Genomic DNA, 21,184 nt, shown 5'->3' with positions numbered 1-21,184 from the left:
AAGATATAGAAGGCTGTTAGGCTGCTGAATGAAAAGATAATAACAGGGCAACTGACTTTCGGGTTTGGTGGGTGTGCGTCAGTAAAGGGAATTAAGAATTGAGAAGGGAATTAAGACTAAGAGAACTGAGTGGGGGTGCTTGTGTAATCTCACAGTATACAAGTGACAATAAAGTATTTCAGTTTCAATATCTGATACTATAGATTAGCATGAGAGAGAGAGAATTTTCCCTGGCTAAGATGCATTTACGCAACTACAGCTGCAAGGATGTTGCTTGCCCAGAGACGGAAAGGGAATAAGATGCCGACAAAAGCGGACTGGCAGATGAAAATATTGGAGTAGATTGACTTTGAAAATCAGAAATCAGGCGGATCAAAACTTCAACAGAGAATGGGACAAATATAGATCCTATTTAAAAGAACACTGGAAACGCTTGAACTCTTTGGCAGGCTTTGAATAACTCTTGCAGTGTTATAAAGACTTTGGATATTTTAAAGGTAAAGGTAAAGGTACCCCTGCCCGTACGGGCCAGTCTTGACAGACTCTGGGGTTGTGCGCCCATCTCACTTAAGAGGCCAGGGGCCAGCGCTGTCCGGAGACACTTCCGGGTCACGTGGCCAGCGTGACATCGCTGCTCTGGCCAGAGCCAGAGCCAGAGCCAGAGCCGCACACGGAAACGCCGTTTACCTTCCCGCTGGTAAGCGGTCCCTATTTATCTACTTGCACCCAGAGGTGCTTTCGAACTGCTAGGTTGGCAGGCGCTGGGACCGAGCAGCGGGAGCGCACCCCGCCGCAGGGATTCGAACCGCTGACCTTTCGATCGGCAAGCCCTAGGCGCTGAGGCTTTAACCCACAGCGCCACCTGCGTCCCTTTGGATATTTTGGAGGACCGTAATTTGAAGGAAATATTAATTTGCGGTGGATTAAGATACATAAAGGACCTGTGGAGGTGAGGAGGGAAATCTCAGGATTCAGAGGAATCTTGTTTTAGTTTAAGATGGTTTTTTAAAAAAAGATTAATTGTGTGATTTATTTTGTCATATCAATAAAAATTACTTCAAAAAAGAAAAAGAAAAAAGGAATTCCTAGAGATGATTGTCGTGTTTTTAATATTCTGTTGGGAGCTACCCAGAGTGGCTGGGGAATCTGACCAGATGGGTGGGGAATGAATAATATTTGTTGTTGTTGCAATTATTATTAGTAGTAGTATTAAGATAATGTCCTTATAAAGTTTTCCCCCCACTTCTTCACTGTATCAACCATTTTCACCTTCTCACATCACATACTTTGATCAACATTTTGATTTACTATTTCCTGCCTTTTCTAACAAACAGGAAGCCAATCCAGGTCACAAACAGGAAAATCACAATACTCACAATAATTCGCTTTGTACATAGATGCATCTGAAAAAATCTCATTTTGCTGACCTGATAGACCTCCGTCTCCCCACTTTTGTCCAAGTTCTCAAAGACCGCTTCCTGTTTATCAGCTCGAACTTCAACAAGGTTGTATTTGTAGTTGACTGTAATGTCCCTCGATTTGATAATCTCTAGCAGAACATCGGCATACTTCTGAACACCAAAAATCACTCCAAGGGCAGTATTGAAGATTATTTTGGCTTTCGGTCGTTTCCCAGTCTACCAAGAGGATAATTCAAAAGTAAAGGTTCAAAACCATAGTTATGAGTGTCAAACCAGAAGCAGGAGACAGAATGCTATTTTTTACAACACCCACCCAAAAAATCCAACATAATTTAGTACAACTTTTTTTGGGAAAGGGTAGAATTCACCATCACATTATTGCGCACACACCATCTATAAAGCAAAGTGCACGTTTTTCTTCAAAACAATTGCTTTAGTCCTTTGCAAATATATGCAGACACAGCTGGAAAAAATGTGATTAATGAATCAACGTAATTGTTATAAGAATTCTAAGGTCTAAAATATAAAATAAATGTACAGGCAAACACATACATAAGTATATCAACCACCTGTCTGAAACAGTACAGGAAAACAATCCTGAAGCCATTTTGAATCTCCCAAATTGACCTTAAATATTTCTCTGCAAGGAGGATGGAAATGGGAAAAAGCTTTCCAATGGTCTTTTGACTGTAGGGGCTTAACCCTCCCTTTTCAAATACAGTTTGGCAAGTATCTGTTAATAATAATAATAATAATAATAATAATAATAATAATAATAATAATTAATACCCCGCCCATCTGGCTGAGTTTCCTCAGCCACTCTGGGCGGCTTCCAATCAAGTGTTAAAAACAATACAGCATTAAAAACTTCCCTAAACAGGGCTGCCTTCAGATGTCTCTTAAAGATAAGATAGCTGCTTATTTTCTTCACATCTGAAGGGAGGGCATTTCACAGGGTGGGTGCCACTACCGAGAAGGCCCTCTGTCTGGTTCCCTGTAACTTGGCTTCTCGCAATGAGGGAACCGCCAGAAGGCCCTGGGAGCTGGACCTCGGTGTCCAGGCTGAACAATGGGGATGGAGATGCTCCTTCAGGTATACAGGACCGAGGCCATTTAAGGCTGTTAAGCTGAGCACACTATCAATATGTGTAAGAGATTCAGGAACTAAGTATTTACCATCCCAAAGGAATGGCCAGGCAACCCAGATAATGCAACCAAGTAGGGCATTATCAGGTATCTTGGCAGACAGGAGAGAAGCAACACTCAAATTTCTGCCTCCCTCTGTGATGTATATATGATGTTTTGGGGGGTGGTCTTGGGCTACAGGGTGGGCAATTTCAAAGGTCTATATAAGGGCTTGTGCACCATTGTTAAGGGTCCGCCTCCCTCCTCTGTGTGGTTAGTGGGGACCCTGCTGCAACAGTTCCTTGAATAAAGATCAGGCTTACTAGCTGCTTTGCTTCTCAATATACTCTGGTTGGCCTCTGTTATTTCCTCCTACCGATAGGGAACCCACTTAAGGACTCTATATGGGCTTTGGAATACCCCATAAGGGAAAGGGAGCCATTTTTTTCTTATAACATAATCAAGGGACAGCCTCCCTGCCTCCATCTTTCTCAGGAGACGAGAGAGAAGTCCACCCTAATAGCTAAAAAGTTTTTGTGAACAGAGGCTGAGAGTCCCAGCAGTTTAAAAGAGCGTAATATCTGTGCAGATGAAGCTCTGGCCCTTTTGCATTGCAAAGATCTTGCCATCTGCTCAAGCCACAACGCAGATCTATCGAGTCTGCTCAGCTTCCAATAACAGACAGCGCATACCTTTCTCATGTACGCCTCTGACAAGTACATGATCTTTTGTGGCGCTCCGGCACATTTCACGGGTGTGTTTGGAAAGGTGAATATGGCATTTCCTCCCTGGAAATCTTGCAGAGCCTTCCAAGTTTTCTCCACGGTGTGAACGGAATAATTGGAACCTATTTTAGGAGTGCTGAAAGCTTCGGGCAAGCCCTTGATCTACAACAAAACAAAATTAGCTGAGTAATATTTAATTGTGCCAGGTGCGTGGGAAATGCAAATTGAGAGTGGCTTCTTTCCAGCTGCGTTATTGAAGCCATTGAGTATGGGAGGAAAGTGCCAACCTCAGTAACATAGTAACGCAATTCCTATAGATTTTCTTGGGACCGAGATCATGATCAGAGCTATTACATCAGCGTTTATCTTGATTCAGTACAGTGGTACCTTGGTTGGAGAACAGCTTAGTTTATGAACGACTTGGATTAAGATCGCTGCAAACCCGGAAGGAGGTGTTTTGGTTTGTGAACTTTGTCTTGGAATAAGAACACGTTTCACTTCCTGTTGAGTGTGTTCCATTTGTAAATTGAGCCCCCCGTTGCTATGAGAAAGTACGCCTTGGTTTAAGAACGCTTTGGTTTAAGAACAGACTTCCGGAACGGATTAAGTTCATAAACCAAGGTACCACTATAACTGGTAAAATATTCAGATCAAGTCTTCGCATAAACAAGGCATATTATTGTGTGATATGTCACATGGTGTCTCCTAGTTGGTATAGGCAAGCAATGAGTAACCTGCGGCTCTCTAGATGTTGCTAAACTACAACTCCCACCATGCATTGGGGCGTTGGGCATCTTTTAACTAGAGACAATAGGATTTGCAGTCCAATAACATCTGGAGGGTCACAGGCTTCTGTCTCGGATATTAACCGTTCCTCAAATTACTGATGCCTTCCTGAATGTATGGAAGGCTATGGAGTCATAATTTGGTAAAAACTGCACATGCGTTGGAGATGCAATAGGAATACTGCTTCTCTAAAACATGTTTTTTCACTGTCCTATTTTGATAGATTTTTGGCAGAAGGTAACTGAAACCATCAACAGAACTGAATGGAACAACCTTACATGTACAGAGCAAAGTATCCTCTTGAATTATATACCCAGCACATGGAACCTTACAAAAGGACAACATGGGTGGACTCTCGGTGCCCTTACCACAGCAAAAAGACTGATCCTGATGAACTGGGAAAATAAAAATGCGGCTCCCTTCTACGATTGGATTGAAGACTTATACAAACTTGCAACATATGAATAACTTGCATACTTGCCATGGACAAATTCAATGATATTTGGAATCTGTTCTTACAAATACTGTAATAGGTTAAGATCTGGTGAAGTACAATAGCAACCTCGTAAAATATACAATTTTGGGCGTCCCCCCCCCCCTTGTTTTCCCTCCTCATGGGTTCTGTTTCTCTTTTTCCTTTTCTCTTTTTTGTTTGTGTCTCACCATGTTTGGTGCCCATATAGTCATGTACTTTTTGAACTTTCAATAAAGATTTTTAAAAACCTGCACATGCGTAAGATAAAGAAGCCTTCCTCCACGTAACATGAGCAGTCTGAAACAGAGAGCAACTGACTTGTTTCTAATTTTTAAATAAAAGAGGTTGTATTGTTGATGAGGGAAATGAAATTCGATTCTGGATGTACTTCTAAACATGTCCAAAATTCCACCATTAACTGTCATATACTAACATGAACTGCGAGTATTCTCCGATTTGAAGCAAAGCTCATTCATTCTCACACTGATCCCATGCATGAAGCGAGTGCTAGACCTTCGGATATATTCAACTTCTTAAGACAGACCACCAGAGGGCCCCTGTAGGCCTTCTCTTTTAGCCTTCAGGAAATACAGTGGTACCTCGGGTTACATGCGCTTCAGGTTACATACGCTTCAGATTACAGACTTCGCTAACCCAGAAATAGTGCTTCAGGTTAAGAACTTTGCTTCAGGACAAGAACAGAAATCATGCTCCGGCGGCGCGGCAGCAGGAGGAGGCCCCATTAGCTAAGGTGGTGCTTCAGGTTAAGAACAGTTTTAGGTTAAGAACGGACCTCCAGAACGAATTAAGTACTTAACCCAAGGTACCACTGCACATGCAACTTGTCTTGTCATGATCACCATCTGGAATAAACAGTTTGCATGCACACACTCCCAATTAAAAAATAGTTTCCTCACAGCACCCAGATCCTGAACATCCTGGCCCCAGCCCATCACAGATTCTAGTACACTTAAAACCATTGAAATCGGTGGTATTCAAAGTGCATTAAACTCTGTGTTGGATTGTGGATACCATAGTTTTCCGTGTATAAGACGACCCCCAATTTTTAACATTATTTTATAATAGAAAAACATCATCTTATACACGGAAAACTATGGAATCCACTATGGTGTATAAGATGATGTTTTTCTATTATAAAATAATGTTAAAAATTGGGGGTCGTCTTATACACGGATAGTGCAGAGTGAGGTTGGGCGATTGGTTTCAGCCACTGCGGCAATTGGGTGGGTGATTGGCGGCTGCTTGCGGCGAACGGTCAGGCGATTTGTGGCTTTGGCGATGCATGCGATTGTCAGCATTGGTCAGGCGGGTGAGCGATTTATGGCAACCCCCCCCCAAAAAAAGCTCAAAAAATCTGGGAACCCCCTGCCCCATTTTCTTAATTTGGAATCCCCCAAAATAGGGGTAGTCTTATACACGGGGGCGAGTTTTACATGGAAAAACACGGTGTTCTAAATACACACTGGCCCCAAACCTGCATGCAAATAACTGCAACGTTTTCAGGACTGAAATGCCTTCTGGGGATGAATTTTTTGTCCACCCCCCCCCCCCCCCCCGGCCAGTTTTGGGAAACAATATAATGTCTCAAGGAAAAACCAAAACATGATTTTTCAGTGGTGTTAGTTTTTCCAGCAAAAACATTTAGAATCCAGCCAGCAGGGAAAGTCCGGCCATCTTTTAAGGCAATTTGACTCTCCAGAATCAGAAAGTGAATTTTCCGGGCACCGGAATGAATTTCAGTGGGGCTTACACTCTGGTAAGTGGGTACTGGGCAGCAGCAGGTTTCACCAACCTGGTGGACTGTTGATGTTTTGGACTATAACTGCCACAGATTATCGTTTTTTTATTTTTATTATTAATATTCTGTTGGCAGACGCCCAGAGTGGTTGGGGAAACCCAGCCAGATGGGCGGGGAATGAATTATTATTATTATTATTATTATTAATAATAATAATAATATTAACAAAAAGACAATTTTGGGACCACTTGCAAACGTTACATAAGCTGTCATTTCACCACAGCAGATGGCTCACTGCGAGAAGCCAAGTTACAGGGAACCAGGCAGAGGACCTTCTTGGTAGTGGCGCCCTCCCTGTGGAACACCCTCCCACCAGATGTCAAAGAGAACAACTACCAGATTTTTAGAAGACACCTGAAGGCAGCCCTGTTTAGGGAAGCTTTTAATGTTTGATGTATTAAGTATTTTAATATTTTTTGGGAAGCCGCCCAGAGTGGCTGGGGAAGCCCAGCCAGATGGGCTGGGTATAAATAATATATTATTATTATTATTATTATTATTATTATTATTATTATGTTGAATAATGCAATTTGCGGCAAGATTGCAGCAGAACAGAAGCGGCACTGCATAAGACAAATGCAGAATGGGCAGTAAAATGATGCCCAAAGTAACTCTTTGTATCCTGCTTCACACCAGAGTTTTTACCAACAGAGACTTTTTTAAAATAAAAAAATACCTTTTCAAAATGTAGCTGGAGTCCAAGGGCGATGATCAAATACTTGTAAGATATCTGTAATATAAGAAAGTCATTCATTACATTGAGCATCCTTGCCAATCTATGCTACAAAGCTGTCTTTTCACGAGCTTCATTGACCATTAACCCTATAGATGTCTACTCACATGTAAGCCTTATTAAGTTGAATGGGACTTGCTCCCAGGTCAATGTATGTATAGTATTGCAGCTTCAAAACAATCACACAAGGTGATTGTAGAATCTCCTATGACACTCCGTCTGGAAGCAATGGGTTGTATCCAACTCCTGTTCAGAGCAGGTCCATTGAAATAAATGGATCTAAGTTAGCCATGTTCATCAGTTTCTTTCTTTTACTTTTTCTTTGTGACAAAGTAATAATCATAAATAAATAAGAATGAAATGTGCACCCCACCCCCGAGACCATTCCATTGTAACTAAGCAACCTCCCAAAATTTCTACACCTCTTGCGATGGTTTGATTCCTTTCCCTTTTAATAGTATAAATTCTACAAATTATCCTCAAAATCATTTCTCCTGCATCTTCCCCGTCTTACCTTAATGGCACATGTTAATTTATCGTTAATAGCTATATCCCACACCTCTTTATACCATTCTTCCATTTTATATTCTGCTTCCCCCTTCCACTTCCTAGCTATAATAATTTGTTCAGCTGTCAATAATTTGTGAGCAGGACCTTCCTAGCCTGCGAACCTTCCACCCCATCGTAAATCGATAATAATGCTACCTCTGGACTTTTGGTCAGCTTTAACCCAGTGGTTTCTGTTATCTCCTTAAACATCCTTTACCAAAAATAATTGTACATCTTTACACCTCCACCACATGTGTACACAATTCCCTGTTTCCTGGCATCCCCTCCAACATAACACCGAATATTCCTTGTTTATTTGATTTAATCTGACTGGTGTCAAATAGCATCTCCAAATTAATTTGTGATGTTCATCCGTTTCAATGAGTCTACTGTGAGCAGGGCTAATATTGGATGCAACTGCTTGTCTCTAGCCCAAGTTTCCAATGTTCTCCATCAAGGTGACATGTTTCCTTAAAGTACAGAGCTTCAGTTTTTGTAGTAACGAGGATTAAATGAAGAGGCAGCTGAGAGCTTACCTTTTGGTTGTTCTCCAGGTGGACACAGTTCTTGTCTGGATCCAGCTTCTGAACTCTGGATTGGATCCACTTTACACCGGAAGGAATCACACTTGCCGTTGGACGGGAACAGGGTGCCAGTGGTTTTGCTCCCGCCCCGACCAAAGTCCAGAGTGGCTGATAATAGTGCTTCTGAAAATATACATTTTTTAAAAAACCAGAAGCATTTTTACTTGGTATTATAGGTCAGGACATTAATAGGCATGGTGTTAAATTGTTTTTATATGCAACAACTGCGATAAGGGTGTTGTTAGCCCAGAAATGGAAACAAGAAGAAATTCCGATGTAAGAAGAATGGCAGACGAAATTAATGGACTATGCAGAATTGGGCAAAATGACAGGAAGGATTCGAAACCTGCGGGACCAGAGATTTACAGAAGATTGGAAGAAGTATCTGAATTATTTGAAGAGCAACTGTAATCAACAAATGATGCTAGTAGGACTACAAGAAGTTTTGTAAGGAGAAATATACAAGTGTTACAAAGTAGAAAAAGATAGAGATATTGGTTATGAGTTTGAAATGTAATAGGGAAGATAAGAAATGGATACTGAGAAATTAGACTGGAAAATTTTCAGACAGGATTGATGGAAGTCAAAAAATTTAATAAGATGTAAAAGTATGTTTAATTACTGTTGAAAATGATATGTTAAAAAAACTAATAAAAATTATAAGAAAAGAAATAAAAAATAAAATAGTGCTTCTGAAAAACAGGAGCAGAAGCCACATAGCCTGAGCACTGGAGGGACTTCTTTCAAAAGTCAGTTAAGCAGGTGTGATAAGAAAGGAGAATCTGTACCTCAGTCCTTAAATTGTAACATCTCCAATTAATAATCTTTAGTATGGGGGCTAGTGAACACCTGTCTTTAGCAGCCCACAGCTCAGAATAAACAATACAGGGTTACAGTAGGAATGCAGAAATCTGTCAATTTTTGTTTCTCTCTATTTCTCATTTTTCCACATTTCTACACTGCGAATTATCTTTCTTAGGTCCTTATAAAAATTCAGCAGTATTCAATGTGAATTTATCCTAAGATATACACTTGTATGCAATTTTGCCCATTACAGATTTTTGAAAAGCAATTTCCCCTCATGTTATTTTCACTAATACAGTCATACCTCGGGTTACAGACACTTTGGGTTGCGTGATTTCGAGTTGCGCACCACGATGAACCTGGAAGTACCAGAACAGGTTACTTCTGGGTTTCGGTGCTTGTGCATAAGTGCTAAATCGTGCTTTGTGCATGCACAGAAGTGCCGAATCGCAACCCGCATGTGCACAGACACGGCGCTGCGGGTTGTGAACCTGCTTCTTACATGGATCACGTTTGCAACCCAAACGTCCACTGTATGGGCATTTTTATACATGCTTTATTCTAATGTACAGTGGTACCTCGGGTTAAGTACTTAATTCGTTCCGGAGGTCCGTTCTTAACCTGAAACTGTTCTTAACCTGAAGCACCACTTTAGCTAATGGGGCCTCCCGCTGCCGCTGCACCGCAGGAGCACGATTTCTGTTCTCATCCTGAAGCAAAGTTCTTAAGCCGAGGTACTATTTCTGGCTTAGCGGAGTCTGTAACCTGAAGCGTATATAACCTGAAGCGTATGTAACCTGAGGTACCACTGTATGTAGTTTTGTACACAATAGATGGCTGGAGAACAGCAGAGCAAAATTCAGAGAACTGCAAATTCTGATGGATTGCTGCGTTTTGGTTCTCACATGGTGCAAGTTGCAATGATTTGTCTTTAAAAGTGTACTGAATCAAATGTCTCCCTTCTCCCTAGCCTACAGCTGAATGTGTGCTCCGACTCCATATAGGGCAGCTGCAGATTATGTTCACCACCTGGCGACAAATTTTAATATTTCAAAATGCGTAAACTCAGCCCAAGTCCTGGATGTTCTATTTCTAGATTAGAAGAGCACCCCGCCCGGTGAGTGATCTTTCCAGCATTTGTTGTTCTAGATGCAATGCAAAAAGACAGGAATGTTGCAGCCCCCTAAGTATCAAAAATGAAGGCCAAAACTGAGACAATTTATACGTGGGTGAGCAGCATTCAATCCTACCCTGTTTAACAGGAGAACATCTTGTCTCAGGCAAAAATGATCTGAGGGTGACTCTCTCTGATTGCTTGCATAAAGTCCTGCCATGGTGTTGTTCTTTAAAAATTTTAAATCATTTTTATTTGATTTTACAAATGAAAAGTAAAAAGCAATACCAAATACATATCCATATATAGAGATTTCTCTGAATCTCGAGACTCCCCCCCCCCCATCCCAGGTATGGGTCCTATTGTCAACATTTCATTGTCTATATTTTATATCTCTCCATATTGTCCATCGTATTTGTTACACTACAAGTGTTATTAGAATCCTGCTAATGTTCTCATCTGCTTACAGTGGTCTCCTAAATAAATTATAGTGTTCTTCTTTTAATTTAAACGAGGCTTACAAACTTCGAACAGTAAATTTCTCCCCCAGCAGACCTAAAGGGTAAAGGTAAAGGGACCCCTGACCATTAGGTCCAGTTGTGACCGACTCTGGGGTTGCACGCTCATCTCGCTTTATTGGCCAAGGGAGCTGGCGTACAGCTTCCAGGTCATGTGGCTAAGCATGACTAAGCCACTTCTGGCGAACCAAAGCAGCACACAGAAATGCCATTTACCTCCCCGCCGGAGTGGTACCTATTTATCTACTTGCACTTTGACGTGCTTTCGAACCACTAGCTTGGCAGGAGCAGGGACCAAGCAACGGAAGCTCACCCCGTCGCGGGGATTCAAACCGCCGACCTTCTGATCGGCAAGCCTCAGGCTCAGTGGTTTAACCCACAGCGCCACCCGCGTCCCAGCAGACCCAGCACCACCTAATTGAAATTATGCACATTGGTTTTATTTAGCAAATTTATATACATCCCACCCCTGCTCAGCCGTGAGAGAGAACTTCTCAAGATTATTCTGTTCGGAATAACTGTGGGAGAGGAATGCGATGCATGGGAGGTAACTATTAATATTAGGAACTTGCTGCCCACTGGGATGGAGGCAGGAGGAGAAAAGGGAGAGCCACATTTTTACCTCACTGGGCTCAACAACTGCCACATTGCCAGCTCCGACTTTTCGCTTCATCCGTGCACTCATGGAGACTCCGCCAGTGCCTCCTCCTAACACAAGCACCTCGTAGTAATCCTTCGAAGCAGACCTGGCTGTGGTGTGGAACTGGGACGATCTCATTTTCTGAACTGCCTGCCTCATCAAAGGCGCCATGGGACGCACACCGGCACACGAAGACATGAATCCAACTGTTGCCATCTTGGGCCAGCCTCAAATCTGCGAAGCGATAAGGAGAGATGTGAGCGGTGAAAAGGAACGTTGGTTTACGTTACTGTTTGGGTACCGTCAGGGATCGTGCTGAGGAGGGCTGCATTCCTCTTGATCCTGATCCTGAATCTTCCCAGGAGCAGGAAGACAGTACAGTGGTACCTCGGGTTAAGTATTTAATTCGTTCCAGAGGTCCGTTCTTAACCTGAAACTGTTCTTAACCTGAAGCACCACTTTCAACACCAGTCTTGAAAGACCTACACTGGCTCCCAGTACGTTTCCGAGCACAATTCGAAGTGTTGGTGCTGACCTTTAAAGCCCTAAATGGCCTTGGTCCAGTATACCTGAAGGAGCATCTCCACCCCCATCGTTCAGCCCGGACACTGAGGTCCAGCGCCAATGGCCTCCTGGCGGTTCCCTCGCTGCGAGAAGCCAAGTTACAGGGAACCAGGCAGAGGGCCTTCTCAGTAGTGGCACCCACCCTGTGGAACACCCTCCTACCAGATGTCAAAGAGAAAAACAACTACCAGACTTTTAGAAGACATCTGAAGGCAGCCCTGTTTAGGGAAGCTTTTAATTTTTAACAGACCATTGTATTTTAATATTTTGTTGGAAGCCACCCAAAGTGGCTAGTATCAATTATCAATTATCAATTATCAATTATCAATTATCAATTATCAATTATCAATTATCATTATTTAGCAAAGGGCTTATTACCTTCACATCTAAAGGGGGGGTGTTCCACAGGGTGGGCGCCACTACCGAGAAGGCCCTCTGCCTGGTTCCCTGCAACTTGGCCTCTCGCAGTGAGGGAACCGCCAGAAGGCCCTTGGCGCTGGATCTCAGTGTCCGGGCAGAACGATGGGGGTGGAGACGCTCCTTCATGTATACTGGACCAAGGCCATTTAGGGCTTTAAAGGTCAGCACCAACACTTTGAATTGTGCTCGGAAACGTACTGGGAGCCAATGCAGATCTCTCAGGACCGGTGTTATGTGGTCCTGGCGGCCACTCCCAGTCACCAGTCTAGCTGCCGCATTCTGGATTAACTGCAGTTTCCGGGTCGCCTTCAAAGGTAGCCCCACGTAGAGCGCGTTGCAGGGAAGCCAATTCCCTGAAGCCTGACAGGTACCGCTCCTATCACAGGTTCTGTGGGTAGAGCCATGAGTGCGAGCTGCCCGAAGACACTATACAAACAGATGTTGATAACCTGGAATACTCAGGTGCCGTGTCAAAGGTCACATCCACAGTGTCCCTTTAAAGCAGTGGTTCTCAACCTGTGGGTTCCCAGATGTTGTTGGACTACAACTCCCATTATCCCTAAACTCTGGCCTTGCTAGTTAGGGGTGATGGGAGTTGTAGTTCAACAACATCTGGGGACCCACAGGTTGAGAAAGGCTGCTTTAAAGAATCCTTGTAGCACTTTAAGAGTCACGGCTTCCCCCCACAGCATCCTGGGAAGTGTAGTTAAGCGGATTGGGCATTCTAACACTATGAAGGGTGAACTACATTTCCCAGGATTCTTTCAGAGTAAGCACTACACATTTTTTTATTTTTGAAATAATTTTTATTTGATTTTACAAGTGTAGAGTTATAGCAACACCAAATACATATCCATATTTAGAGATTTCCCTGAAGCTCCAGACTTCCTGCCTTCCCCTCCATGGGACCCATTGTCAACATTTTCAACTGTGTATTATTTTATAATCTATATTTTGTATGTGTCCATATTATTTGTTATGTTACCTGTGTTATTAAAATCCTGCTAATGTTTTCATCTGCTTACAGTGGTCTCCTAAATAAATGATATATTTCCCCCCATTCTCTCTTGAAGTTTTTGTCTTCTTGGCTTCTGAGCCTTCCGGTCAGTTTTGCAATTTCAACGTAGTCCAACAGCTTAGTTTGCCATTCTTCTCTGGTACCAGAAAGCACTACACATTTAAAGCAGCATCATACCCCTTTAAGCAGCGATGCTTCCCCCACCATCACCTAAATCCTGGTGAATTCTACAAATTCTCCTCAAAATCATTTCTCCTGCATCTTCCCTGTCTTACCTTAATGGCACATGTTAATTTATCGTTAATAGCTATATCCCACACCTCTTTATACCATTCTTCCATTTTGTATTCTGCTTCCCCCTTCCACTTCCTAGCTATAATAATTTGTGCAGCTGCCAATAAATTTGTAAGCAGGTCCTTCCTAGCCTGCGAACCATCCACCCCATCATAAATTGATAATAATGCTAAGGTAAAGGTAAAGGGACCCCTGACCATTAGGTCCAGTCGTGACCGACTCTGGGGTTGCGGCGCTCATCTCGCTTTACTGACCGAGGGAGCCGGCGTACAGCTTCCAGGTCATGTGGGCAGCATGACTAAGCAGCTTCTGGTGAACCAGAGCAGCGCACGGAAACGCTGTTTACCTTCCCGCCGGAGCGGTACCTATTTATCTACTTGCACTTTGACATGCTTTCGAACTGCTAGGATGGCAGGAGCAGGGACCGAGCAACGGGAGCTCACCCCGTCGCGGGGATTCGAACCGCCGACCTTCTGATGGGCAAGTCCTAGTCTCTGTGGTTTAACCCACAGCGCCACCCATAATGCTACCTCTGGACTTTTGGTCAGCTTTAACCCAGTGATGTATGTTATCTCCTTAAACACCCTCCCCACCCCCCAAATGTACGTATTTCCATCCCCACATGTGAACATAATTTTATACACTTCTGTTGCACTCCCCCTCCTTTACTCATCTTTTTCTAAACTAAAAAGTCCCAAATGTCGAAACTTTTCCTCCCGGGGAGTTGCTCCCTATTATTCTATTTTCCCTTGACTTCTGACAGGAGGAAGTTGGGGAAAGTGGATGACGTTCAGTGAAATTTCGCAAGGCTGCTATATTTGATATACACGGAGCGCTCATGTTGTACTTGGGACAAATGACTCAGCTCTTTCGACCATTTCCTTCTCCTTTCCCATCCCAAGTTTTGCAAAGCAGGCTGATAGATCTTTTGCCACCTCGCATCCACACCCCTGAATTTAATCCCTTAAACGTTGGGGGCAAAGAGACTATCTGGTGGCTAAAACAAGAGTCTTGTGGCACCTTAAAGGCTCCCCAAATTTATTATGCCTAAAGCTTTTGTGGACTGCAGTCAGCTTCATTAGTCGTATCGGATGAAGGAAGTAGATTGTGTTGTTTTTGCTGGAAAAACCCAGTGCGATGTTTAAGAGGCCATTAGTTCGGATCAATTCTGGATAAGCCGCAAAATAAACAACTTTAGCAGCACTAATGAGCCAAACTTAATGGAATGGCAGAAAATCTATGCATTTAAACCAGGGTTGGGGCTGGGCGAGGGATCCAATTTTCAGATTGGGAAAGGTTATGGAAAACTGACTTACATTTTTCGGCGTGCTGTACAGTGAAAGAAATGAAAATGATGTGCAGATGGTATTTGACACCTAGTAAACTAGCAAAAATATAAGACAGGTACAAATATCTGCTGGATATGTAAAGAAAAGAAGGCACCTTTTACCATATGTGGTGGAAGTGTAAGGTTAAAAAAAGCATTCTGGGAAATGATATATAATGAGTTGAAATTAATGTCTAAACTAACTTTTATTTTAAAAAACAACAACCAGAGGCTTTTCTATTAGGAATTGTAGGTGCTGATATTCCAAAGGAGAAGAAAAGACTTTTTATGTATGTGACAACAGCCACACGGATGATACTAGCCCAGAGATGGAAAGAACATAAAGTCCCTACCAGAGAAGAATGGCAAATTAAACTATTGGACTACACCGAAATGGCGAAACTGACCGGAGAGCTCAGGAACCATGAAGACCAAAACTTCAAAAAGAATTGGAAAAAATTATAATTTATCTTGGATGAAAACATTAGTAGGATTGCAATAACACTTTTAATGTAGCAAATACTATGGACAAAATAGAGTGACTTAAAATATGGACTGTGGGAAAATATGCAATAAAGGTAAAGGTAAAGGTACCCCTGCCCGTACGGGCCAGTCTTGACAGACTCTGGGGTTGTGCGCCCATCTCACTTAAGAGGCCAGGGGCCAGCGCTGTCCGGAGACACTTCCGGGTCACGTGGCCAGCGTGACATCGCTGCTCTGGCGAGCCAGAGCCGCACACGGAAACGCCGTTTACCTTCCCGCTGGTAAGCGGTCCCTATTTATCTACTTGCACCCGGAGGTGCTTTCGAACTGCTAGGTTGGCAGGCGCTGGGACCGAGCAGCGGGAGCGCACCCCACCGCAGGGATTCGAACCGCCGACCTTTCGATCGGCAAGCCCTAGGCGCTGAGGCTTTAACCCACAGCGCCACCTGCGTCCCTAGTTTTATAGTTAGACAGCAATAAAAGCACAATCCTTTCTCCCCTTTTGGCAGTGAAAGCATAAACGTATAACCCAACAGCATATGCTCCATATCTCCATCATTGCCCTGTAAATAAAGCTCTTGCCATCAAACTCGTGCTCAGTGAAAAGGGGATGACTGCAAGTTTCCTTCTCCACCAGGCTCTGTGGCTTAATGATTAAACAGCAGCTTCCTTCAAATTGTAAAAAAGTGGTGCAAAGCACGCAATATAATCCCCACAGTCCTCTGTGTGCAACAGTTCAGTAGACCCAAGAACAGCTGTCCCAAGAGTATTGCAACAGAGAAAACATCTGATGCCCACCTGGATTTTATAGAGTGCAAAATGGTGTCCACTGCCAGCAGCATCTTGTGGACTAGAAACTTGAACGGACTTATTCTACTTGGCTGCTTTTTTTTGGTAATAATTTTTATTAGTTTTCAATTACAATAATCCAATCATAGCCTCATTATATCAATGTCAAATTATAATACATGTTACAGGTAGGTAGCCATGCTGGTCTGCCGTAGTCGAAACAAAATAATAAAAAAATTCCTTCCAGTAGCACCTTAGAGACCAACTAAGTTTGTTCTTGGTATGAGTTTTTGTGTGCATGCACATGAGAGCTCGTACCAAGAACAAACTTAGCTGGTCTCTAAGGTGCTACTGGAAAGAATTTTTTTAAATTAAATTATAATACAGTTCCTAATATCAATCATTCAAACACCAAATTATATAATTTAGGTGCCACCCAGCATCCTAGAATTTACGGTTTGACAATTTACTTTATTTCTGTGTTCCAAAATCTTATTGATCTCAATTACATTCCAGTCATCATAGTACAGTGGTGCCCCGCAAGACAAATGCCTCGCTAGACGAAAAACACGCAAGACGAAAGGGTTTTTCGTTTCTTGAGTTGCTTCGCAAGACGAATTTCCCTATGGGCTTGCTTCGCGAGACGAAAATGTCTTGCGGGTTTGCTTCCTTTTTCTTAAAGCCGTTAATACCCGGGGAATCCGCGCTCCGCAAGATGAAAAAATCGCAAGACGAAGCAACTCGCGGAACGAATTAATTTCGTCTTGCGAGGCACCACTGTAATCCCTTATACAACAGCTGCAATATTTATAACTTCTTTTCGTGGTGACACATTAAATGGTTTATAAGTCTACAAGTGAAGATCTCATATTGTATCCTTGTTCTTCCTGTGTGTGACATTTATTCTGTCCATATTGTTTCTTCCTGTCCTTGTAAAATATTACGGCTATCTTTTACCAGTTGTTGCTCCTATACGTCATGCCTTGCGCGGAGCTGATGTCCCAATGTTATGCCAAAATTACTTGGCTGCTTTTTGACAAAAATCCAGCAGGTGGATATGGAACAACTGATTGGTTCAAAATTGGGAAAGGAGTATGACAAGGCTGTATATTGTCTCCCTGCTTATTTAACTTATATGCAGAATTCATCATGCGAAAGGCTGGGCTGGATGAATCCCTAGCCGGAATTAAGATGGCCAGAAGAAATATCAACAACCTCAGATATGCAGATGACACAACCTTGATGGCAGAAAGTGAGGAGGAATTAAAGAACCTTTTAATGAGGGTGAAAGAGGAGAGCACAAAATATGGTCTGAAGCTTAACATCAAAAAAAACGAAGATCATGGCCACTAGTCCCATCACCTCCTGGCAAACAGAAGGGAAAGAAATGGAAGCAGTGAGAGATTTTACTTTCTTGGGCTCCATGATCACTGATGGTGACAGCAGCCACGAAATTAAAAGATGCCTGCTTCTTGGGAGAAAAGCAATGACAAACCTAGACAGCATCTTAAAAAGCAGAGACATCACCTTGCCAACAAAGGTCCATATAGTAAAAGCTATGGATTTCCCAGTAGTGATGTATGGAAGTGAGAGCTGGACCATCAAGAAGGCTGATCGCCGAAGAATTGATACTTTTGAAGTATGGTGCTGGAGGAGACTCTTGAGAGTCCCATGGACTGCAAGAAGATCAAACCTATCCATTCTTAAGGAAATCAGCCCTGAGTGCTCACTGGAAGTACAGATCCTGAAGCTGAGGCTCTAATACTTTGGCCACCTCATGAGAAGAGAAGACTCCTTGGAAAAAACCCTGACGTTGGGAAAGATGGAGGGCACAAGGAGAAGGGGACGACAGAGGATGAGATGGTTGGACAGTGTTCTTGAAGCTACAAACATGAGTCTGACCAAACTGCGGGAGGCAGTGGAAGACAGGAGTGCCTGGCGTGCTCTGGTCCATGGGGTCACGAAGAGTCGGACACGACTAAACGACTAAACAACAACAACAACAACACCTTTTCTCAGCGTGAAACTGGAGTGAGGGAGAACCTATGCTCTGCACTACAGCACAACATGCGATAGCACAGTGTTTCCCAACCTTTGGTCTCCAGCTGTTTTTGGACTACAATTCCCATCATCCCTGACCACTGGTCTTGCTAGCTAGGGATGATGGGAGTTGTAGTCCAAAAACATCTGGAAACCAAAGGTTGGGAAACACTGTGATAGCAGACAGATGGTGGAAATCAGGAAAACTTGGCCTTCTATTTCATCCCACCCCTACAGACCATAACGGTGATATGTTTAGTTTGGAAGAATTATGGCTGCAGAGACAGCAGCCAGAGGTCAGGTAAACACACATATAAAAGCGTCTTCTGGACAGCGAGAATGCTTGATGTAAAGCAGAGATGTTGTCCTCCAAGGTTTTGTTTATGCTACATACAGCCCAGCTCAATGCCAAGTAAGCAAAAGGCTGCAATTTACTACTGAGCAATACAGAGCTGAAGTTGACTCCTGTTCGGGGCTGGAGCTATTTAGCAGGGATTGGGGACCATCTCGGCTGCCTCTTAGTGCAGACCCAGGCCATCGAGCCTGAACTTACATCTACTTCTTTGGCGATCACTCGTAGCCGAGTAAGATTGTCTTCCATAAACACAGTTTTAACTGTGAGTCTGTAAGTGACTGTGGAGGCCAATTCTGGATCCACACATCCTTCGACAGTGGGGACGTAGGTTTCGGGCGGGAGTTGATCATGGTCAGGGCCGGATTTAGGTTTGATGAGGCCCTTTATATGTCCAGCTGTCCTTTGTCAACAACAAATTGTCGCTGTTTTTTGTGTTGAATATATGCTATGTGGTATTTTATGGACACAGGTAAAGGTAAAGGTATCCCTGACCATTAGGTCCAGTTGTGGCCGACTCTGGGGTTGCGGCGCTCATCTCGCTTTATTGGCCGAGGGAGCCAGCTTCCGGGTCATGTGGCCAGCATGACTAAGCCGCTTCTGGCGAACCAGAGCAGCACACGGAAGTGCCGTTTACCTTCCCGCCGGAGCGGTACCTATTTATCTACTTGCACTTTGACATGCTTTCGAACTGCTAGGTTGGCAGGAGCAGGGACCAAGCAATGGGAGCTCACCCCATTGCAGGGATTCGAACTGCCGACCTTCTGATCGGCAAGTCCTAGGCTCTGTGGTTTAACCCACAGCGCCACCCGCGCCCCTAGTTTATGGACCTAGGAGGTATCTAAAGCCATTTGCACATAACAAAATATGCAGGTGCGTCTTACCCATAGAGGCTAGTGGCACGGGGCGCTGAGGTTCCCCCACCCCTTTCCTAAAAGCTGCCTATCTGCCCTTTTCTTGCACAAGAAAAGCTTTTCCTGCCGCAGGGAAGGGCAGAACAGAAGTTGATGTAAGCTTATATTTGATTATCCAAGGCCAACGGTCCTAAGTTTGTTTATTTAGCATCCATGCCACACCCTGGGGTTTCAATAAACCATTCAGCTGCAGTCCTGTACACATTTCCTTACAGAGGAAGTGCCTTGCACCAGGCTCCATCAAGCCCAGCAGTGCCTACTCGGACTGGCAGCAACAATCCTATCACCTGCCACTTTATCCTTTTCACAAGAGATGCCAGGAATTGAACCCAGAACCTTCCGTATACAAAGCACATGCTCTGCCACTAAGCTACAGCTCTTTCGAAAGGTGTGCAATGCAATTTGACTGTAAAGGCCAATAGACACTGACTTCTAGGGTTATCACCACTTTCTGAAAGGAATGCTATATTATTATTTTTTAAAAAAGGGTAGTAAAGGCAGCAATTCAAGCAGCACAGCCTTCCCCATTACAGTGGTACCTCAGGTTACATACGCTTCAGGTTACATACGCTTGAGGTTACAGACTCCACTAACCCAGAAATATTACCTCAGGTTAAGAACTTTGCTTCTGTAAATATTTCTGTATTTATTTGTACAGTGGTACCTTTGGTTGCACGCGTGATCCGTTCCGGAGCTCCAGTTGGATCCCAAGGAATTCGCAACCGGAGGTGCCTGTTCTGCGCATGTGCACGGCGCAGTAGAGCCCTTCTGCGCATGCGCACGGGGCAAAAGCCGGAAAAATACTTCCGGGTTTGCCGTGTTCACATTCTGAAGGATATGCAACCAGAGGTGTGCATATCCAGAGGTACCACTGTATACTGCTTGAGGCCAGTAAGCACTTTGCAAATCTAAAAACCAATCTTGTTGGCATCCGTCGGTCTCGAAAGACAACAGAGCGCTGCTCCAGGGGCGAAGTCAAACCGCTGTGTAGGTGTAGGGAGCCCCAAACTGACCTCCCCGGGGCGCAAGCTTGGGCAGTGTGTGGAGATCCTGGGCTGCCCAGACAGTAAGATCCCCCCCTCAGCGTCACTGATGTGGTTCAAAGGAAAACAGAGCAATATGTTTGGTACCAGCTTGGCTGAAGGAGTTGCCAGAAGAAGAAGAAGAAGAAGAAGAAGAAGAAGAAGAAGAAGAAGAAGAGGAGGAGGAGGAGGAGGAGTAGTTTGGATTTGATATCCTGCTTTATCACTAAAGGAGCTAACATTCTCCTTTCCCTTCCTCCCCCACAACAAACACTCTGTGAGGTGAGTGAGGCTGAGAGAAGTGTGACTAGCCCAAAGTCACCCAGCAGCTGCATGTGGAGGAGCAGGGAAGCGAACCTGGTTCACCAGATTACGAGTCCACCGCTCTTAACCACTACACCACACTGGCGTACAAAGCAGCATCCACCTGTCTTAGGGACTCCACTCTGGATTTGTGTAGGGTTGACTCTGCAGCCTTTTTCTTTTCCCAAATACAGTGGTACCTCGGGTTACAGATGCTCCAGGTTACATACGCTTCAGGTTACAGATTCCGCTAACCCAGAAATAGTACCTCGGGTTGAGAACTTTGCTTCAGGATGAGAACAGAAATTGTGCTCCGACGGCGCAGCAGCAGCAGGAGGCCTAATTAGCTAAAGTGGTGCTTCAGG

General features: G+C 43.8%; 1 protein-coding gene across 2 annotated transcripts in view; it reads right to left on the bottom strand.

The window, feature by feature from the left end:
• Window positions 1-21,184, bottom strand: part of SQOR (sulfide quinone oxidoreductase) — a 30,902-nt gene that overhangs the window by 8,765 nt on the left and 953 nt on the right. For both annotated transcript variants that reach the window (XM_079953398.1, XM_079953399.1), the window contains exons 2-6: window positions 11,276-11,527; window positions 8,170-8,340; window positions 7,028-7,081; window positions 3,239-3,433; window positions 1,428-1,637 (exon numbers count right to left, since the gene is read on the bottom strand). In XM_079953398.1, coding sequence (XP_079809524.1) covers window positions 1,428-1,637; window positions 3,239-3,433; window positions 7,028-7,081; window positions 8,170-8,340; window positions 11,276-11,509 — 864 coding nt within the window. In that variant the 5' untranslated portion in view covers window positions 11,510-11,527. The remainder of the gene's footprint in view (window positions 1-1,427; window positions 1,638-3,238; window positions 3,434-7,027; window positions 7,082-8,169; window positions 8,341-11,275; window positions 11,528-21,184) is intronic.

This window comes from Podarcis cretensis (assembly GCF_951804945.1).
Source record: "Podarcis cretensis genome assembly, chromosome: 14".
NCBI lineage: Eukaryota > Metazoa > Chordata > Lepidosauria > Squamata > Lacertidae > Podarcis > Podarcis cretensis.
This window is presented reverse-complemented; position numbering and strand designations above follow the sequence as displayed.